This window comes from Varroa jacobsoni, unplaced genomic scaffold (assembly GCF_002532875.2).
Source record: "Varroa jacobsoni isolate VJ856 unplaced genomic scaffold, vjacob_1.0 scaffold_673, whole genome shotgun sequence".
Classification (NCBI taxonomy): Eukaryota; Metazoa; Arthropoda; class Arachnida; order Mesostigmata; family Varroidae; genus Varroa; species Varroa jacobsoni.
The window spans coordinates 130260-150379 of record NW_019213575.1 but is presented as its reverse complement, the minus strand read 5'-3'; the positions used below and the strand labels follow the sequence as shown (position 1 = coordinate 150379).

At 41.3% G+C, this 20120-nt stretch overlaps 1 protein-coding gene across 1 annotated transcript in view; it reads left to right on the top strand.

The window, feature by feature from the left end:
* The window catches only part of LOC111262552 (uncharacterized), a 34486-nt gene extending 20346 nt beyond the window's left edge, over positions 1-14140 (top strand). Inside the window, exons 2-5 of the mRNA XM_022836878.2 lie at positions 1236-1277; positions 6827-6952; positions 11934-12381; positions 13651-14140. Of these exons, the coding sequence (XP_022692613.1) occupies positions 1236-1277; positions 6827-6952; positions 11934-12344 (579 nt within the window). The 3' untranslated portion in view covers positions 12345-12381; positions 13651-14140. The remainder of the gene's footprint in view (positions 1-1235; positions 1278-6826; positions 6953-11933; positions 12382-13650) is intronic.
* Positions 14141-20120: the final 5980 nt, after the last annotated feature.

Here is a 20120-nt window from a genome sequence, read left to right as displayed (position 1 = left end):
ATGACAGGGTCAGGGTTTGTCTAATTCCCGTTGACTTTGCTTCAATGCATATCGTCAAATCCAGTGTAGTCTCGCTTTTTTGATGTCTGTTTCGATCATATCATAAAGAAAGGCCTTTCGCCTCTTTCTGATGTTCGTTGTTAAACCGGTGCGACAAAACAGGATCAGAAAATGACCAAATGGTGGAAACATTTAGCCGACCGCAGGAAGGAGCGATTGTCGCCATACAAGGAATACGCAGGGACACGACCTCGTTGTAGCATGTTACGTTGTACCTGTGTCTGCTTTAGCGGACTGGTGCTCATTAGTCCTGGGCCAGCAAATGTTTGGTGAAAACAGGTTGGTTAAGAAGAACACTGTATAACACATTGACAAATACGAAAGGCAGTTGGGTCGACGACATAGAAACCTGGTTCGCCCACGTGACAATCACATACGTACAATGGATTAGCGCGCTCTTTCGAAAAGATTCTTCGGCGTCATTTGATGATACCCTCGACAAAACGATGTCTGAGACGGATGGGAGTTTCCATCTAAGCGCTTCCTGCAAATTGTACCGTCCGCCTTAAAATCTGTGGACTATGTTATAAGGCGATTATAAACTATATATTCGGGGGCACTAAACAGTCGGCGGACTGTTGCGGAAACTGTGGCGGAACGACGCAGCGTCACAAAAGCCAAAATTTTAGGAGTAAAAAAAAACCTAATATATTCATTAATTTACATTGTTGTTTATTAAAATCTGTTAATTCTTTAACAGTGGGTAGCTTTTCAATGTAGCAATGATATTACACTGTAAATGATGTAACAGTGTACATATAATAAATATCAATACAAGCTGTTATTTTTAATACAGATTATTGCTGTACACTGTGTTTTCATGGAATATTGCCACTAAACTAAAGAACATACATAGAGCCTTTTCAAGATAAACTTTGACTGGGAAAAGGGAAAAGAAGCTACTTGGATTTTTGTGATCTACTCGTGTAATACAGTCCACTAAATACGTATAAAAGTATTATTCATCCTTTAAAAAAAGCTGGATGATACATTTGCGAAAACTATAGATTGTAGAGTTATGTTAGATTGCTATGGATGACATGAAATAGAAGAAGGATCTTCGTGTCCGTACACAGACACGCGTGACTTAAACGCACAAGGTCGCTTCATTTTTTGTTTTCATCTTCACTGCGCATTTCATTAACGTTACGTATCTCGTATTGTTCCTATTGCAGATGATCTTACCCTCCAATCACGTGATCACTGACGAAAAGAAGGTTGGTATAACAATCGCTTATATAACAACCCATACACAAGTAGTGTATACAAATAATCAAAAATGAAGTTAATATAGTAAGTGAGCGAGTGTCTATTATTTTGTCTAAATTTGATGGGCTCTCACTCACATGCATAATAATCCAACGAGTTCAGATCTGGGCTGGCCAGCGGTCATACGAAGCCAGAATATGCTTGTACTTTCAAATAGCCAAATCAGCCAACCCTGAACTAACGGCTTGTGTGAGCCGGTGCATTATTTTGTTGAAGGACGTATGGCCTTTCGCTACACAGTTTATTTATCCACGATTGCCCTAGAGAACGTAAGACATGCTAATAAGCTTCTTTAGTGGTGGATTCGCCTTTCTGGAGGAAGCACGGTGGCGTGAATTCTGCTGGACATTACCGTTAGAACATGAACTTTGCCCGAATATTTATTCCTGCTCAGAATGAGCTCATTCTCAGGATTGTAAGAGGGGCAATTTTTGTTTCGATGACAAAAGAAGTCTCGTCAGAAGACAAGCTGCCGCTTCGTTCTTGAGAAGGTTAATATATATAATATATATATATATATATATATATATATATATATATATATATAGATATGAGGAGGTTAAATAATAATAACAAAAAGATATTGGTCAAATCTCTTGGTTTTATTGTCCTCAGGGAGCATCTGTTTAACGATTACGCAATATGACGTATAATTGGGGTTTTTGGATCGCTCACTCACATCGACTTTCACCAAAGTTGCGATAGAGAGAGAAAAATCATTAAAAATGGTCTTTCGGACGGCAATGATTAACCTTAGAGTCCCCAGTGTTTTTATTTTTCTGTCGAGGATTTTTCGTTATGCTCTGATGAAAGCTGCTTCTTCTACAGTTTCATGTGAATATATGTTCGATCTTGTATGATCCAAAAAGCTTATAATCTCGGTCGGGGTTTGTCTAGAGGTGATCTTCACTCGAATTCCGAAAGCACTGTCGATCGCCAGAACATGTCAGAGGGTACTAGCTTTCGTCAGATCCGGGTAGTACTGGATAAATACATGTTCGCTACGACAAATATCTACTAAGTTTATCCTAATTGATATGCCGATGTATATACATATATACCTAATCAGCTTCATAGGATTACTTCTTGTCGACAGTTGCAAGTGGACCTAAACTCAACGCCCACAAGAGCACATGATGGCTACACAGTATGGGTTATTAACTGAGTTATTGTTCTAACGGGCGACATAATGGTATTATTTCAGCATGAGAAAAGAAAACCACTTTTTGCAAACAGACGGACTGACATGTTGTACTGGATTTTTCTTGATGGTGGCAAAAGGATAAGGGTGATGGAATGGAAAAGAAAAGCTTTTGTATGCTTAAACGGCGCTAAGCGTCTCGGAGCGGCCGCGCTCGCAGCAGTAGCTGGAGGCCGGCCGACGTCGTGTGTATTGTCTAACCTCAACAGTTTTTTTTTCTTTCCCCTGTTTCGTGATGTATACGTGCGATCGTCACCACTTCTCTAGCGACAACTCACTGGCGCTCGATGATGGGTTTCACTGCTAATCGTTATATTCTTATGATTGTTGTGCTATTCCTTTGCAAAGTATTTGCCTCAATTCTCGCTCCACTCCCACCTCGAGACCGAGAGGGGCAGAGGGAACCACAATAGACCCCGCGCATTTTAGTTGCCTTCTAGTGCCAAGCTAGTACCGCAATAAACGCATATATGTATATAGTCGGTCAACCCTGATTTTGGCGGCAGCAGATATTTTACCACGCTAAAGAGTCACGTTATTTAAAGCAAAGACTATTATGGCCGCCACTACTGCTGACTGCTATGTTTAGAGCAACGTTGGGCGTGTTGGGCTGAATTGTTAGAAATCGGCAAAGAAAAGGAGACCTCCGCAGCCCATCTGATGTCCGACCGGTCACCCCTTTCCGGTGCCGTTGCCGACCGCTGGTAGGTTTTGTGGTGACTTAACTCAAAAAGTGGACGCTTAAGAAGGCTGCAACAGCAGCAGGTTGCATTAGCGCGTCTAACAATCGGCAAGCTGCGTGGCGGCACCATTAATGTGAATGGTCGACGATTCCAGGACGGACCCACACGCAGATAACTGACCCACCGCGTTAAATAGTTGGCCAGGGACTAGACTCTGGTTTAGACTGTGGTACATTGCCATCAACCATAGCAACGCAACAATAGGTAACCAACCACTTTTACCCTGTATGTTTTGAGTTTGTGAACGGTGTCACGGTTAGGCATTCCACTAGACACCTGTTTTCCAGCATAAAACGAAGGTTCGGAACTAGACCACAACATGTCCCTAAGCTTAACAAGCAAATACGTTCTCCGATAAGCTATGACGGGGTGCAGTCTGCACCCACCCTCTAACATGCTGGAATGATGATGATGATGATCCAGTAGCTGCAGCAACAGCTAACGATTGGTGGACAATAACCGGTATTGCATGGTTACAGCGCAATACTGCTCGTAGCGTGACCTGTTTCGAGGCGTGCCTCACTGCAGCATCAGTAGTAATGGCAACATGACTGTTCGTTGTTTGCGAATCGCAGCCGGTGGCGCGTCTTATTTGAACTCAACCAGCGTCCACTTAGCCAGATGACTTACTCGATTCTAACAACAGTTGACTATAAAGTCACCAGAAAACCGGCAGGCCGACCGGCAGGCAGTGTTGGAAGGTCTAGAAATTAGAAAGGACAACAATTTAAAGGACGAAAGGGAGAAAAATAGCGCCGACAGTCGATTGTAGTTTAGCTCTATTAGTGGCTAGCTTCAATACCGTTGTCTTGGTATATCCATGACCCGGATGGGATTCGTGCTTCTTTTACTAGCGGGTACAATGTTATCCGGCGAGCATCCGGCGTTTAAGAGCAATGCGGATCTTTAAGGGATATATTTGCTTGATGAGCTGAAAGCGTAGTAAAATTAAAAATCAAAAAGGTCATTGCAGAATGTATACGGTATTTCATCAAGTATAAACGCCCATTACTGCGAACAGCATCATAGATCGGTAGAGGCCGCATTGCGCTGCCGTTTGTTATGAGCATTCTTTTTTTGGAAGCCATCAGCTGCATTTTCTTTCACCAGAACAGTTACCAGTGTTAATACTATGCTCTACAGAACGGCAAGTACGCGCATACAACTGCTCACAAAAGGCGTTAAAAAGCTGAAAGAAATACTTCGAGACCAGCGACTTAACGACAATAACCACCGTTAAGTCTTTATCTGTGAGTCTTTATTGATGTTTTCAGTGCAAATGGTTAACATTTGATAATTTGTGGGATGCTATTATTACTAGGTGACAAATAGATGGTGAGGAAACACCATAAAGGCCACATAGATGTAGACCATAGACCAACTGGACCAAGACGTAAGGACGATTTGTTCATTCCTCCAATTTGGCCAGTGTCCTCTTGTATATGCATTTTTTGTTCTCGTACAATCAAGTAGGAAGGTGCTATATTACTAGGACGACTTCCGCTGCGGAACTGTGCCACTACCTGCTGATCCGGATTCTCCTTCGAAAGAAACGTAATTACCGCTGTAATAAGTCGCAACTAGAGCACAGCAAAGGAAAATTTATAAGGGGAACAGAATTTTCAAGTTGACGCTTCTCCCCTATTAGAAATCATATTTATAGTGTCAATAATTTTAATTGCAGTCGACAGACAATGAATTAATCATTTCTGTCAGCGGAACTGTTCCACGTTCCCTGGTGCGTTAATTTTCTTCTGTTCGCTCCTGTTGTACAAGTATCATCATTGCCTGAGAACGAAGAAGCTTTAGCACCAGTTATCCACGATTGATATGATTTCCCAAAGAGCGCCATTTTATTCCAGACCACCTCCCTCGCCCGAACTTTTTTTTCATGGACGTTCTTCAATTCTGATCCCCTTGATTGTGACACCCCCCGTCCATTTCAACTCCTTCGTTCATCTTACGCTTCATGCCTGCGTTCGCATAACCTATTAATGTCAACCTACGTCCAGTTTATGCGGACGTTATGATTGTTCAAATTTTCAAGATCGCTGCAAATAGTCAGACGCCGTTTAAGTAAGCGATGAGTGTTTTTGAAAAAAAAAAAATAAAAAAAAAACATCCTTTGTTTCGTGCGCAAGTAATATCGTAAAAATGCAACTGGTCGTCGTGTTCATCATTAAGAGCGTCGCGTATCTTATACGATTACTGAAATCATAAAGATAGTGACAATGACAATAATAACACTGGCGATGCCCAAACTACTTCTTGCTCAAACGAAGGTCTAGTCGATAGAACGAAGACACGAAATACACGAAGAAGGTAATGCAGTCGCCGCCGTCAGTAGTAGGCCTATTATCGTTTGTAACGCCACTGCGCTCCTGTCAGTGATGAAATGTTTTCCCCGCTTGGTCCTAGACTTAATGCTGCAGCCAACTGGTCGAAGTATCATAAGAAAACGTACCAGAAATTCAATCTGCTTATTTTGAAGCCATTGCACAGAGCAGCATAGCCCCATCTAACACGCCCCGCTCACACGTTTGAGTGCCATAAAACACAGGCAACAAGCTACAACTCTTAATTGTTTCTCTGGCGGTCAGAGACTTCGTTGGCTAAAGTAACTAGCCGCAAGCCATCTAAGTGCCAGACGCAGAGTGTTAACTTACTGCGAAATTATTATCATGAAACGACGCAGGATATCAAAACAATAATTCTACTCCCACCAAATGCATCTACACCATTATTCCCCAAATAAAACCATATCCCACAAGTTATGGATGCATAGGAAGACTGCTGAGGGACAGGAAGACAACAGCGGAATACGTCGCCTAATCCTGTTTGTCGATACCGGCAACGAAGCAAAAAAATATGCCAGGCAGATGCTCGCAGGATTGAACTGCTGTTCATTGTTATGCTCAGTCGATTATTATAATGATCATATTCATATAAATCGCTATAATTAATCCCTATGGTAAATGGATTTTCGCAAGATTTCTTTCATTCTATTTTTACGTGTTGTACTTTTATTCAAATTTATCTTGTGCACTCTTATCGATATTGGATTTCTCTTTTATCTGTTTAGTGCTATCAGCAGATTATTGCAAATGGTATTTTTGTTCTTTTTATAAGTATTAATTGATGCGAAAAGGTTGCAAGATGGCATGAAAAGCGGGGGGCTTTTCCACCTTTTAAACTGCCACATTTCGATGATTATCGGTGATCTGATCTCTGCATTGATCTTCTTCGTTCAGCACCTAAGCCCATAGCTAGTTTTTCGCGGATCTACGAAACAAGTAACGATGTTGAAAAGACGCCATATCTGACATAAAAAAGCTAGTTGGACAACGTCATCTCTTCTGACACTTCATCATTGGGACTCGATAGATGATGAACATGCTTCGATTCTTACGAAAAAGCCGACGAAGGAAACCAACTGAAACATGTGAAAATATCCTCAGGCTACAACATGTCCTACATTTTGCCGTATATACTTGTCCTATTGAATATATATTCATTATCATGTTTAACATTTGTTCCTTTATTGTTGTTACAGTCCGCGTCATCCTGTCAACTCAATACTTCATCGAGTTCGTCTAATTTTTCGAGTAACGGATCAGGCTTCCTGCATCAACAGCTTTTGCAACTTCTCGCTGAGAACAATCACCTGAAGCAGATCAATGTAAGGGCGCAAATAATGATTTTCGCGTATAGATAAAGAGCGGCAATTTCAAAATGTTAGCGGCATACTAAATAGCATCTCTCGGTCGCTCGTTTACAGTTGTATTATGCACTGTTTTGTGTGTACACACATAAAACAAGGTCTGCATTTTATTCATCAGCTATCGGCCAACATCTTCAGCTTCCTATTGGTAGCTAATGTCGAAGTCTGTATCATATGTTACGGACCTTCGCCATACTGTGCACAGAGCGCGTGAAAACACGGCAACATGTATTACGATGCACAACCCGCTAAGACATAGCGAGCCTTTTATGAAGTAGGAATATAGTCCACTATTCCACTATTTGACATATAATACAAGGATGTGCTATTACTCGTGGCCTGTCATCTCAGAAGTAGGAAGACTGCAAACTAAACATGATACAGTTTGACCTCGAGCGTCACAGCCATAAAAACCGAACGACTATGATCACGGAGGCAGCAGCACGATGGTGGCAGCGGACTGTGCAGGAATAATTCGTCGACAATTGGCAGAATTACTCTTCTTGTCGTTATTGATGTGTGCATCTCTGTCTGAGTGTACCTATCTACACACACATACATATATAGATATGCGTGTGTGTGTTTGTTTGTTTGCATCTGAATGTTGAATATCCGATTAAAGAACGGTTAAACAGCCAGGCGTAATTGCTCAGCCGCTCACCTCAACTACCGCTCGAAACAGTCAGTACCGATAGCAGCGACGGTGGCCGGTGCCACCGCATAGAATAACCAGAACAAAAACCCAGAGGAAGGACTTCTGTTAGCATTTATCGAGGAACAGTTAGTACTTGTGAGTTTTTCGACCTAAAGACAATCACTGCGTTAAACACTCCCCCTCAAGCAGCCCGTCTCCGTGTTGTTTCTGCGGGTCTAGGATCTAATTAATGCTATAAATTCCAGAGAGTTGGTGGTCACGTCAATGTCGCAGTGTACACGTAGTTCCGACAGATATTTGTCAAAAAAGGACGGTTAAGGACCCTATTTTCTGTGTGCATGTGTTCACTGAGCTGTAATTTCGATCGATAACTTCAAATCTTCCCGCCAACTGATGGCTAGTGGTAAACATACAAACACACGCTGATGTCCCAAGTAGCGCGCACCACCTGTTTAGTTTCTGACGTGCGCAACATGGCAGTTATGGGACTGGCACCACATGTTGTATGCAGAAGTACGTTTTCGCATGGTAATGGTTATGGAAAATGGACAAAGTGCGACGATAATTAAAGACCGAAAATGCACGCGCACCTTGGCATCGTGCTTTTTGCTCGCTGTTGTCTAATCCAGCTAACTTGCTCTAATTGTAAACACTATTATGTCTCTGATTATTAGTGAGACTGGGACTCTGAACGTTGTGAAAAAGCTCACATTTGCTTTCTTGCTGATTTCTTCTCACCGATCACAGTCGATTGTATATCTGTAACTTTCTCGCGACAGAAGAATAATCCGTGCTGTCCACATCTGTAGTGCTACCGAATTTCAAAAGCAGGAACCTTTTATGTTGAAACACTTGTGGATATAATTTAATTTAGCATGCAAGGCGCTTCGAAGTACGAGTACCACCTAAAGGTGCTCTCATATACTAGATCTTCGTTAGAAGGCCTATTTAGGCCTTCGATCGAGATGCAGTTAGTTCTTCACCCGATGCCAAACTGTGATAATGACGACGGGTCACAACCGCGAGCAAGTATATGACAAGGTGATCACCTTTCTCCGCTAATAATACATTATCCTCAAAGTCCTTTTTCGAATGCAAATTGCTTTAGAACAGGCAATGGCTTCAGTGACATGAATGGCAATCAGGACAGCAAAAATTTTTTTTTGCCCTGGTTAGATATGAAACCTTTTGACCACTTTTGTTCTTCATATTATCATATCCATGCTTATTTATCGTCTGTGTTGCAATTATGCTTTTGTCTGTATGTTTTGCGTCTGTAAACGAGTTTGTTTATGTGGGGTTGGGTCGACTCAAGCACGAGAGAGTCTGTAAAAGCTCCAGGTGTCTACTAGACATACTAACACCTGCTTGTAATATTGGTGTGGACAGGCCTTCTAAGGCCGCTGCAAAGGCTGTGGTTGTTCGTACTGCTGTTATTACCGTAGCCTGTAATGCTCTACGTGAACTATTTCGCGTGGCATTGTCTTTGATTGAATTGAAGAAACTGAGGGGGGCTAGTGCCGTTGTCCACCGACGAATTAGCTACTAAGAGGAACCGAAGTCGATCGTCTCATTAATTGATTGTGTTTTTAATTTACCACACGACAGCAGCAGCAGCAACGATCCGGTGATGCTTGACATATTCTCGATGACACGGTAAGCACATGCAAAGATTTTAGCAGAAACGGTTTAATTGTTATGTTTATTGATTCTTTTGTTCATAGGTTTCCCGTACTGTGTAAATCAAGAGAGACGGACTCTAACATCTATTCCGTGTGACTGATTGGCTACCAGAGCAGCGCTATAAGTTAACTAAACGAATAGCTATACTTTTGTTGACGATTCTGACGGAAGCAAATGTGAAATAAGAATCGCTTTGTCACGATTTGTGATTTAAGGGATGCACGCGTAGGGGGCGATCAGTGTGTTAGAATGGAACACTGAAAAATCAGAAGGTAAACTAATTCGATGCTATTCATTGATCGCTTAGTAGTAGATGAATTCAGCACAATGGCTAACAGCTTCCGATATATATATATATATATCTTTAGCTATGATATCGTCGTGAACACTTGACAAGTACAAGATTTTTTGATACGCTCAAGTATCTTACGCCTGTTATAAGCTCCATTTTATTCAACCGTGTCAAGTCGTCACTCCTCATTTCCTCATTCCAGAGTTTTGCATCGCATCCGGAGGGCAGAATAGATAAGCGTTTCTGATTGTCTATCAAGCAAAATCTGACTGTCCGCTGACGTGGTAATTATCGAACCAGTCTCCTGCTGCTCAACAGGGAAATAATAACATACTAGACGAAGGGCAAAAATGCTCCGGCATATTCCAACAGCGGAAAGACTAGGAAAGGGTTTGACTATAATTCTAGTTTCACCCTTTCCTGCTCTCTTCTATTTTAGTTGGGTTTATTGATCTGTCTATAGTGCGAAACGTTTGCTGTACTTAAGCTAAGCAAACTTAACATAAAAATAAGTTGAAGTGAGTAACAGAGAAAGCAAGCAAATCTTTTAAGTTGCTTTTCCCTTTGAGCTGGTTTCCCGAAGCCTAAATTCGGTCCGTCTTTCAATGAATTCTAATTCGAATTCAATAGTAATCTATTAGAATTCGAGATCATAATGATTTTCTGCATCACTTGCATTAATATTTTCGTTGCGAACAACGAAAATATTCATGGGCCATTTATCTCGATGTGGCTCTGGTGCTCAATATTTAAATACTGAATCTAAATAATTACATGCTAGACTTACCGTGCGGGCCGATTGTAATGCTGCTCTGAAAAGTATGGGAAAATCAAGCTGTAGGATTCCGACCTGGGATCAATTTTGTGTGTTCTGGCCGGGTTGCCATCAGGTGGCCTACACGGCCCAAAGAATGCCTGCCGCTTGATTGTCATCTTGTGTTTCGGTCATTTCGACAAACGTTAACTTTCGGTCACGCTTATGATCCGCATCACTTACGGATCGTAGCAGCGAACTATGAAACCGATAATTAATTCGCAAAGGAGGTTCTCTTACAAGTTAATACGAATATTCAGGACAGAAATAAATTCAGCCAAGGAAAAAGCTCAGTATTGCTGTGGCTTTTAATTAGTGAAAACACTAAATTATGGATCTTTTTTTATAACAAACATTTAATTATTGAAGCTCGATAGAGAGTCTATAGAGGACGGTTTAAAAAATTCAACCTTAACCTCTTTCTCTTGGCTATCCAAGTTCAAGCGGCGCCTGATTTTACTAAAGGCTTTCCTAGTTGTTTTACTAAATTCCTACGAACAGAGACACACGAAGTTTACAGCACTGAGGATAGAATAGGACAGCACAGCAAAAACGGAAAAGGTTCTATCCACACCTATAAAGATGTTTCTCTTATATCGGGGTACTGTAAGTGAAATCGGAGCATATTTTTCTATAAACTTTGCTATGGAACAGTTAGAATTAGTTATGTTCATGCTGGGAATCCGCTGTCTGCAGCAATATTTGACGGCGTAAGCACCAAAACAACCAAGCTGTCATTGTAACCGGTGAATGACGTTTACCCCCCCCCCCCCCACGTTAGAACTCTTCTTTCAATGATGAGATGGACAAAGGATTCGTAACTACGTCTAGATCTATAATGTAAGTTATCTCTTTTCGTGTGTTTCTGTCACCCGCCCTTTTTTCTTGTCTTACGCGTTAAGAACGTTTTTGGTGAGCTATGAAAATATATGCATAGAATAAGTACCTCGTGGTTTGGCCTAACGCGCGTTTGACGTCTCGGATTGTTTTACGTACATACATCATAAGCTCGATCATTATCTGAATTTAGTTCCTCTTCTGCTGCTTACATCGAGTAAGCGTTGGCGGGGCTCATTTTTGGTGTGGCACTTTTGGAAGCGGACAAAACCTTAAGTACGATACGTCGTTAGTGTGCACTTCGATGACGTACCAATCGTTGGTACGTATCATAGTATTGTGCGTAAAAACCCCGATCATTATAACTTTATTGGGAGTTTTATAGCAAAGTCCGTGTATTTTATTCGTAGTACATTGTTGTAATGTAACATTTACTTTCGTTCTATTCAAATTCGTTTTGATACAGTCTCACTGTAATACGAAATAGAAATATTTTTTTTAGATTTTTGGAAAATATTTTGAACAAACTACGTCTTGATATTAGCTATGCATAATGCATACCTATATAGTATGCAGATGTAGATGTATAGTAATTTTTGTACTATAATATCTCCGTGCTCTGATATAACACCATCTTTTCTATTTTCGCATTGTTTAGGACAAGTTAGAAGACCAGCTGGACGAGTATCGTCGTCGCGATGAGAAACGCGACCAACAGCTACGTAAGAATGCCAAGCTGCCTATCGAAGACCAATTGCAACAAATCCGTAATTTACTGGGAAAATTGCGACGCTTATTGCGCAGTGAAGAGTGTCACCTAATGATCGACACCGTTGAACACTATGTGGTCAACAATACGTGCAAGAATTCTTGCGAGAGCAATGGCGCGATGCCGGCGGTGAAGCTTGACCCACTGAGGATCCAGCCCGGACGGACAGCGACCACAGCCAGCCCAGCTCATATACACCGCGCATCAGTTGTCATTGAACAGAAGACAGTCCAGCAGAAGATTCATATAGTTGAACAAAAAGGAAATTGCCGAATCTCTGGAGAACGAAGACAAAAATGAGCAGTAAGAACCGTTTATCGAGAAAGAGGCATAAATAGTAAGTTAACTACTGAGATCGTTACAATATATTAACATGTGCTTGTCGTTAATGGTGGTAACGAAGAGCAGGATAATGTTCAAAGGGTTCTATTGCCAGTTGACTTATATCACAGATACGCTGGGAATTATGTAAAGCGGTTTTTCTCTTCTATATGTTTACATAAGATATACCAAAAGTGAGTGCCTTACAATTTTGAGTGTTTACTTATTTGGTGTGTCATTTTTCATAATAATGCTATTTTAGATTATGATACAACAATTGCGTCCATTTTTTTTCGGTGACTTGATAAGCAATCTATCGGCCAGCAAAGTTTACTTGCTTCATATATATATATATATATATATATATGCGTACAGCAGCTACACAATATACATTTACGTCTATGGTTATTTTTGCTATCAGCTGTGACCCGACTGTTTCGAAAGCCAAAACCTATCAAAAACGTGGTCATTATAATACTAATGAAATAGATTATTCGCCTTAGGACATCTTTATGAGCAGAGAGTTCCGACAAAGCTGTGCCAAAAATGACCATCTTTTGTCAACTAACATTTTATTGGGTTGCACCTTACTACTTTTATTACTTTCTATATGATTTAATCAAGTTATTGCCACTCAAATCGATGGGGAAACCGATGGGTTAATTAGCTACGCGCTGCCATAACTGCCTGTTCCCTGTCTTTTATAATCGTTCGTCTGAACTGTATAACTAGACCGCCTGCTTATTGGAGTACTACGAAGTTGACTTTTTCTCAAACTAACCCTGTACGGTACGGTAGTCATCATTTTTTGAAATGATAACAACTACAGCGCAGGATAAAAAGTGGCGCTTGAAGTTGAAACGGATCAGGCGCTCCGAACGTATTATTAAAATTATATTCCACTTGGAACCTGGCTGCCTGCAGTACTCTAATCTAAATGTCGAATGTTTAAAGGTCGATAAAGCAATACGCAGAACGGCTCAGACAGTGCGCACTGAGTCCTATTTTCGACGCGCAGCAATTTTAGGTCTTCGCAAGTTGTTACTCTCTTATATGCATGACTGCCAATATCATTTCGAATCCTCAGAATACAAGTTTTTTCCGTGATTGATTACTTAACTTGATCAACGCAAACGTATATATAATAGGTCGAGTTACCGCTAGTTAAGGCACTTTATTTTTATTAGATAAAAAAACCTTCGCCTCACTACATTACATGTGCCTTTTTCCCATTTAAATGAACGAAGCCTTTTTGCCCTTTCCTTCCGTGTAACGATTTTTACAGATCATTTATTCGAAAGTGAGGCTAAAACGGTTTTACAACTAGACAAAGCAGAAGCAATGGGCTCGAGGGAGAAACACGCTAACACCTTAATGAAGTTCACGCGAAATCAGATATCTATCTACCGATATCGTGCTCACCAATAGTATAAAATTGTGTAAGGATAGAGACGCGGGCAGCGCTAGCGAAGGAGACAAAGAAGCCGAAAGGACTGAAAAAATATAGAGAAAAGGACTGCAGCTGAACGAATGTTGAAAGAGAATCGCTGGCGTTTTAAACAGGTATAACTCGATTATTCGGATACCACGCTGTGGTAAATCGTACATCGGGCATCTCCGCCAGCTGACCTTCCCTGACTCCGCGCAGGGACATAGAAGATTCATGCTGGTTTAATTATATATTCTGTAATATATAACTAATAATATAATCATTACAGTGGCTAATATTAATTACGACTATAATGAAACTAATAATAATGACCATTTTGTCTAAGTGATCGTGTTTTCATTTGATTTAATTGTCTACTGGTTTCTAGGTAGGCGCAAAATCACCTTAGATACTCGCATAGAATTCTGTCAGACCTATATTAAGGCCTATATTTTTTAATATACGGATGTTCAAGCGAGTTTAAATTACACCATTCGTATGTCGAAGGGTTACCCGCCAATTAGCTGAACTAATCAGTATAGAAGTATCTGTTGTTACCACTTCGGTCTAACAAGACTATTATTTGGTATCTGTAAAAAGAGATATTAGTTTATCTTGTTTGTTTTAACGTTCCATCGTGTAGCATGGGTTTCAAACTCTAGCGTAGGTACATAGGTAAACTAGTTAGGACCGGTTAGCCAACGGTAGTTATGTACACTATGTATTGTTCAAACGTGATCTCAACCTATGTTGATTTCTAGCCCTTTCTCTACTGAAAGTTTAACTGTGTTTCTAACGAATACACAATCACTCTAGCATATAGATCAAAGGTAATAACAGGGCAATTGTATTATTTTTCAAAGCTGCTTACGATTAGTACGAATTATTCAGTCACTGTCTAACTTCGGATGCTTTCGTATTGTGAGTGAATATGCACCAGTGAAACGTGCATTTATTCTCCTAATACACTTCAAAACAATCAAGTAAATCGGGTTTCTCGTTTCTTCGGAAACTTTTTTTCTACACGGACCCAACGATTCAGTCGAGCCCAGAGTAAACACAATCGCCTCACGATAAAGCTCCGTACATCTAGGTCGAGGTTTTCGTGATCGTTCTAAGCAGTTATAGGCGGATACGATATTTCTCGACTACGATTCGGCAAGGATAGTATTGCCGTGGCCAGCGGTTCAACAACGATCCGTAATATTGATTTGGCCAACGTAAACCGCGTAAGAAAAAAGCGGCAATTTTTCAACAAAGGCTGCGTATCGACAGATAGACACCCGCTATCCGCTGACGGTGCGACACCCGCTATCCGCTGATGGTGCGCGGGAAATGAGAGCTTCTAAGAGAAACGAATCGTGAGCGCTGGGCGCATGACGGATGTTGCCTAGGCCTAACTCCGACAAGATATGTTCGATAGCACAAACGGCAGCAGCGTTGGTCCCAGTGGCCACCGTCAAGTTAACTAAGGCGAACATAGCTGTCAGAATGGACAAAAGGTTCAGGCTAAAAGTAGCAGATACGGTGCTTGCTTAATTTTTGTGTGGACCTCGTTTAGCATCGTCGTTCTCTTATATGCCACGCAATGGCGGCCAGGTAAAATGATTGTGGTGTTAGAAGCAGCAGTAGCAACAGAAACAACAACAACGACCACAATAATGGTAAAAACGATTCGAGAACGATATTATGGACTACCACTCATAAGGTACCTGTGATGATGTTTACGAGTCAGAGAAGATATTGAATGTTTACATGACCGCTGCCTACATGTAACGCTTTTTTGTCTCAATTCTATTATAGCAATAGGTGATCTATGATAGTATTTTTTTTTAGTATCGAACGCCAAGGGTTGAAGTGGCAAAAAATATTTACAATTTCTTGGCCGCCAAGACAACGCGCTGAGAAAACGGCGCAAAAGTAAGTGACAAGCATTTTCCGCCACCGCTAGCCTTCATACATTTAGCGCTCCAGCCGAGCTGCTTGTTGCTAACAAGCAGTGAACCACCCGTGCTAATAATAATAATACTAGTAATATTGAGATACTTGCTGTGTCGACAATTAACACTTAACCATTGATAGCGACAGAATAACGATTTTTCACATATCGGTCCTTTAACTGGCTGATTGCAGAGCGGCAGCGTGCGTAGAACACTTACCGCCTTTTTTCCCCGTTCATTGCTCCTCTGTTTATTGTAAATATCACGGCGGTTGGTGGCCGTCCAGCTTTAGCTGTACCTCGATCTTCATTGCACAGTACCGAACTCAGTTAAGTGCCTTAGTAAAAGAAAATGGAAGGCCGATGCACACACCGCCCTATATGGACAAAAGATGGCCAGAAGCATAAAGTGTTTAAGTGCAGAAGTGGCAGCAGTAGCAAAGACAAGCAAATCATAGGTAGGAGCAGATGGATGTTGATCGAGTCAAATGAGTCTGCTCACTCATGGGGCCGGCCTGCTTTTGGCTGGTTTGGTCCTAACACAGTTGGACGCTGTGTTCTACAAGTACGACAGATATAGACACATGCTAGGATTACCTCGTAGCCGAATTTCGGTAGAAAATGCATCAAGTGTTGTGGGTTGCGCCCAAAGCAAAACTGACGACTTAATGAAGTGTCCGATAAACACAGCGGGGGGTCCTTAGCATGGTATAGGGGGCGCGCCAGTAAGAAGTTGCGTTTGTAGCGCTGTCCGGTTGTACGGTGACGTGTTGTGGAGTCCACTCCTGCTGCTCATTCGTTTTATATTATTCCCTGTCCTGTTCTTATTCTGTGATCTGCTATCTGATCCCAATAACTAATGCTTTCGGTGATTGCAGTCAGATGCGGCAGACATACACAATTTATTCCTTTTGTACAACAAACATAACCGTCGATGTCTGGAAGAACTTCGAGCGCTCGTTGTTTCGGCCGCCAGTAGCAGATATAGCATGAATCGGGAGAAAATACGATACGTATATACATATAGTTTACAGGGTACGATTATAGTTAACATGAACAGATGTTTAAGCAAAGATTAGCAGAACAATGTTTCATAGTACAAATCACGGATTTATTAATCGCTGACTCACAGTAGTGATAATTGACGAGCACAATTATTTAGTCTGAACTACAGTCGCCCTGTTCCCTTAATATCATGGTATATATATATAGGCAATCTGTTCCTAATTCAAGCAATGCTCAACAACAGCACCACACATAAAAGTCGGAACATTTACTTAAAGTTATATACCCAATTGTCGCTAAAAACCAAGTTTGAAGATATTCAATCAGTCATGGAAGTGAACAGATTTTCATGAATTACAATTAAGTATCATTGCAGCAAAAAATTTAAGTTTCCGAAACTGAAATTTTTCATTTCGTTGTTGACCCGTCTCATTAAGCCCCATAAAATTGCTTGGCTTAATATCCTAGATATCTTCAAAATCCAGACCCTGTTTTTACAGGTTTCAAAGATATTGAAAACGAGCTCCTAGGACCCACTATTTTAAGGCGATTGTTTCATTACAACTTTAATTTGGCGAACGCACAATTAATATAAAATACAGATGTGAAAGATAAGGCTATCTGAGCTTACCACATTTCAAGACTATGTGATACACGAATCAATGAATTGTCGTTCGTGTCATGGGGAAGAAATTTAGACGCATAGCCTATCATTTGTGCAAAATATTATTAATAATTATGATCATGGATTAGAATTTACCGTGGGTAATTATTTATTCCAAATTCATGCCTACTACGACGGGCACATAGGTTTCTATCCAGTTGGGTTAACTTACGAAAACATTACACCTGTTCCTTTCTACACTCGTCGATATATCGTTATTGGGACTGTTCAAGACTCGCTTTTATATCGCATGGAACGGCCTATAATCAACAAATGACTGTTTCACTAGGCAGCAAATTATCATAAAGCATCGCATTTTCTAAGCAGAGTCACAGCCTTTTTTATGGCTGCTTTCGCTTACGTAAATGACTTCTTCGCATGAAACCCATATAGTTCAATTTTTGACCGATCTGACTCCGCTTGGGTGAAATATAAGAACAATCGGCATAAATGTCTTCAACCCATATTTTCTCAAAAATGAATTAGTTGCAATGAACTCGTCTATAGGTCACCTTATAGAATGTGTTTGAATATTTTACTCCCTCATTTCAGCCGGTATAGTCTCACCTTTATATATATATATATATATATATATATATATATATATATATGTATGTATAGGGTGGGGCGCGTACAAGAATTCGATAAGTCGTTAGTATAAAAGGTCAGTCTATGTTCACAGAGTGGAAAAGCTTTGGGTTATATGTTTTCGACGCTTGTAGATTGCACATTTAGACAGTAAGCGCGACTTCGCACGTAAGTCGACGCTTTAATCAGCGATGTTTATGTTTCTTTCGAACCTTATTTCGCACGCAATCTTTCCTGTTCTATACCGTTCTGGTTGTATCCACGCAAATTGATGATCCGAAAGATAATTGATGGGTAACGCTGATTCCGGAATATGTGAGTCTGTTTTGTCTAAAAAATGTATAGCCATTAATCGAATAGTCATTGATATAGTTGGCTGTATTATTATATTATGATGACGATTATATGCAAATGTTATATATACACAATGAGTTTTTTTAGGATGCGGAGCTCACACGAGTATATCGTAGCAACAGCAGTAGTTTCTGACAGTGATTGTATCGGCGACAGCACTCGCACCCTAAGACCGCAAATAATGGAACACAAACTGTGCTTTACATTCTTTACACTAATTAGAAGGAATAGCATCAGCTGTTGTGTGAGGTGGTTCCTTTTGGTCCCACAGGCTCGTTCCGCACTTTGATGGGTGCTATTTCCTCTAGTTTTGATTACCTTTCCGTTTAATTCAGTCATTTTCCTAGAAAAGGTCCATTCCTTCGATGGGTGGTCATTGAGTACCGACGCATCAGTCGATCACTTCGCTAACGTTCCCATCCATCGAGCATCTAGACTCAAAACAACCAGTGTCACATAAGGAACGTTCGACGGAAACGCTGAACAGATCTCATGCGAGATAGACCGTTTTGCCACTCTTGCTGGTTCTGTTTGAGCCGATTCCCAAATTCGAAATAGCAGCAACTGGAAAATTGCAGGCACATGCCACATCGAATAATGTCACTCACCCCCCAGCCGGCCGGGAAACCAAGAAGGAAGGTAGTAGTTTCGATTAGGAAGTAGTCGACAGCAGCATCTTGAACGAATTGTCTGCCTTTACAGGAAACCCAGTTACTGATCATCACTCTTATCATCGTTTCGACTCTTATTGTCACTTGGATACTACTTCATTTGCGGCGGCAATGATGATGGGCGCAGCGACAGGGGTACCACTCCAGCGCTAGTAGTACTGTCTATTCTCTGGAGAGCGACACTGCCCGCAACAACTACTGAGCGAATGTGTCGGAGATGTACTACAATCGAACGTGCGTTAGCGTCAACATGTTGTACGGCAAACCAACATCGACTTAATCCACAGCATCTGCAACGATAGTGAAAGTTCTAGCCACGCAATACCACACGTATTCTCGTCCGCTGATATCTTCGACAGATATATTATTCCTCCATATCATTCTGCAATAATTCCAATCACCCTTCTCGTGTGCATTTATTGTATCATCTGGTCTGTCGTGTTGTATCGCGTAAGCGCATCAAGCACGACTGTGACAGTGGTGAAACCGGTAATCGGACCGCACTCGGCAACTGGGTTGAACAATAAAAGGACTGACTATTGTAGCCTGTGCTTACGTGTGCTTATGTGATGACAGCCCAAGTGTGGTCATCGATCGAATGGAAAGCGTTTCATCGCTGAATGCCAGGCGGCCTATACAAGGGCACACGACTTAGTCGACAATAACAGCGTTACATTGAGAAACGACAATGTAGTAATTCGCCCGTCGGCAACTACGTACGCAGGCGTTGACAGCAAATCGCAAAAAAAGGGAAATGACTCTTTCAACGACAACAGAAGCAGATGGATTTTAATGGCGAAAGGAGATCAGGAAGGTGGCGCCGCGATTAAGCGGCTGTGTTGTCGCGTTGTGGAATGAGCGCTCATTGCGCGGAAACCCGTTTGGAACATTTGCTTTGGAAGGAGGCTCCCATTCAATGATTGTGGCGTTTCTTTGGATTAGTCGGGATTGCCGATTCGGCCATTCACGTGCTGACGACGGGTTGGTCGCTCGCCACATTCGAGCCCTGGACAACACTAGTAACAATTGTAGTCCAATCCCATCAAAACGTCTCATATCTGTGTGCCCCCTATGATTAGCCGCTGAATTGGTGGTGAATAGTGGT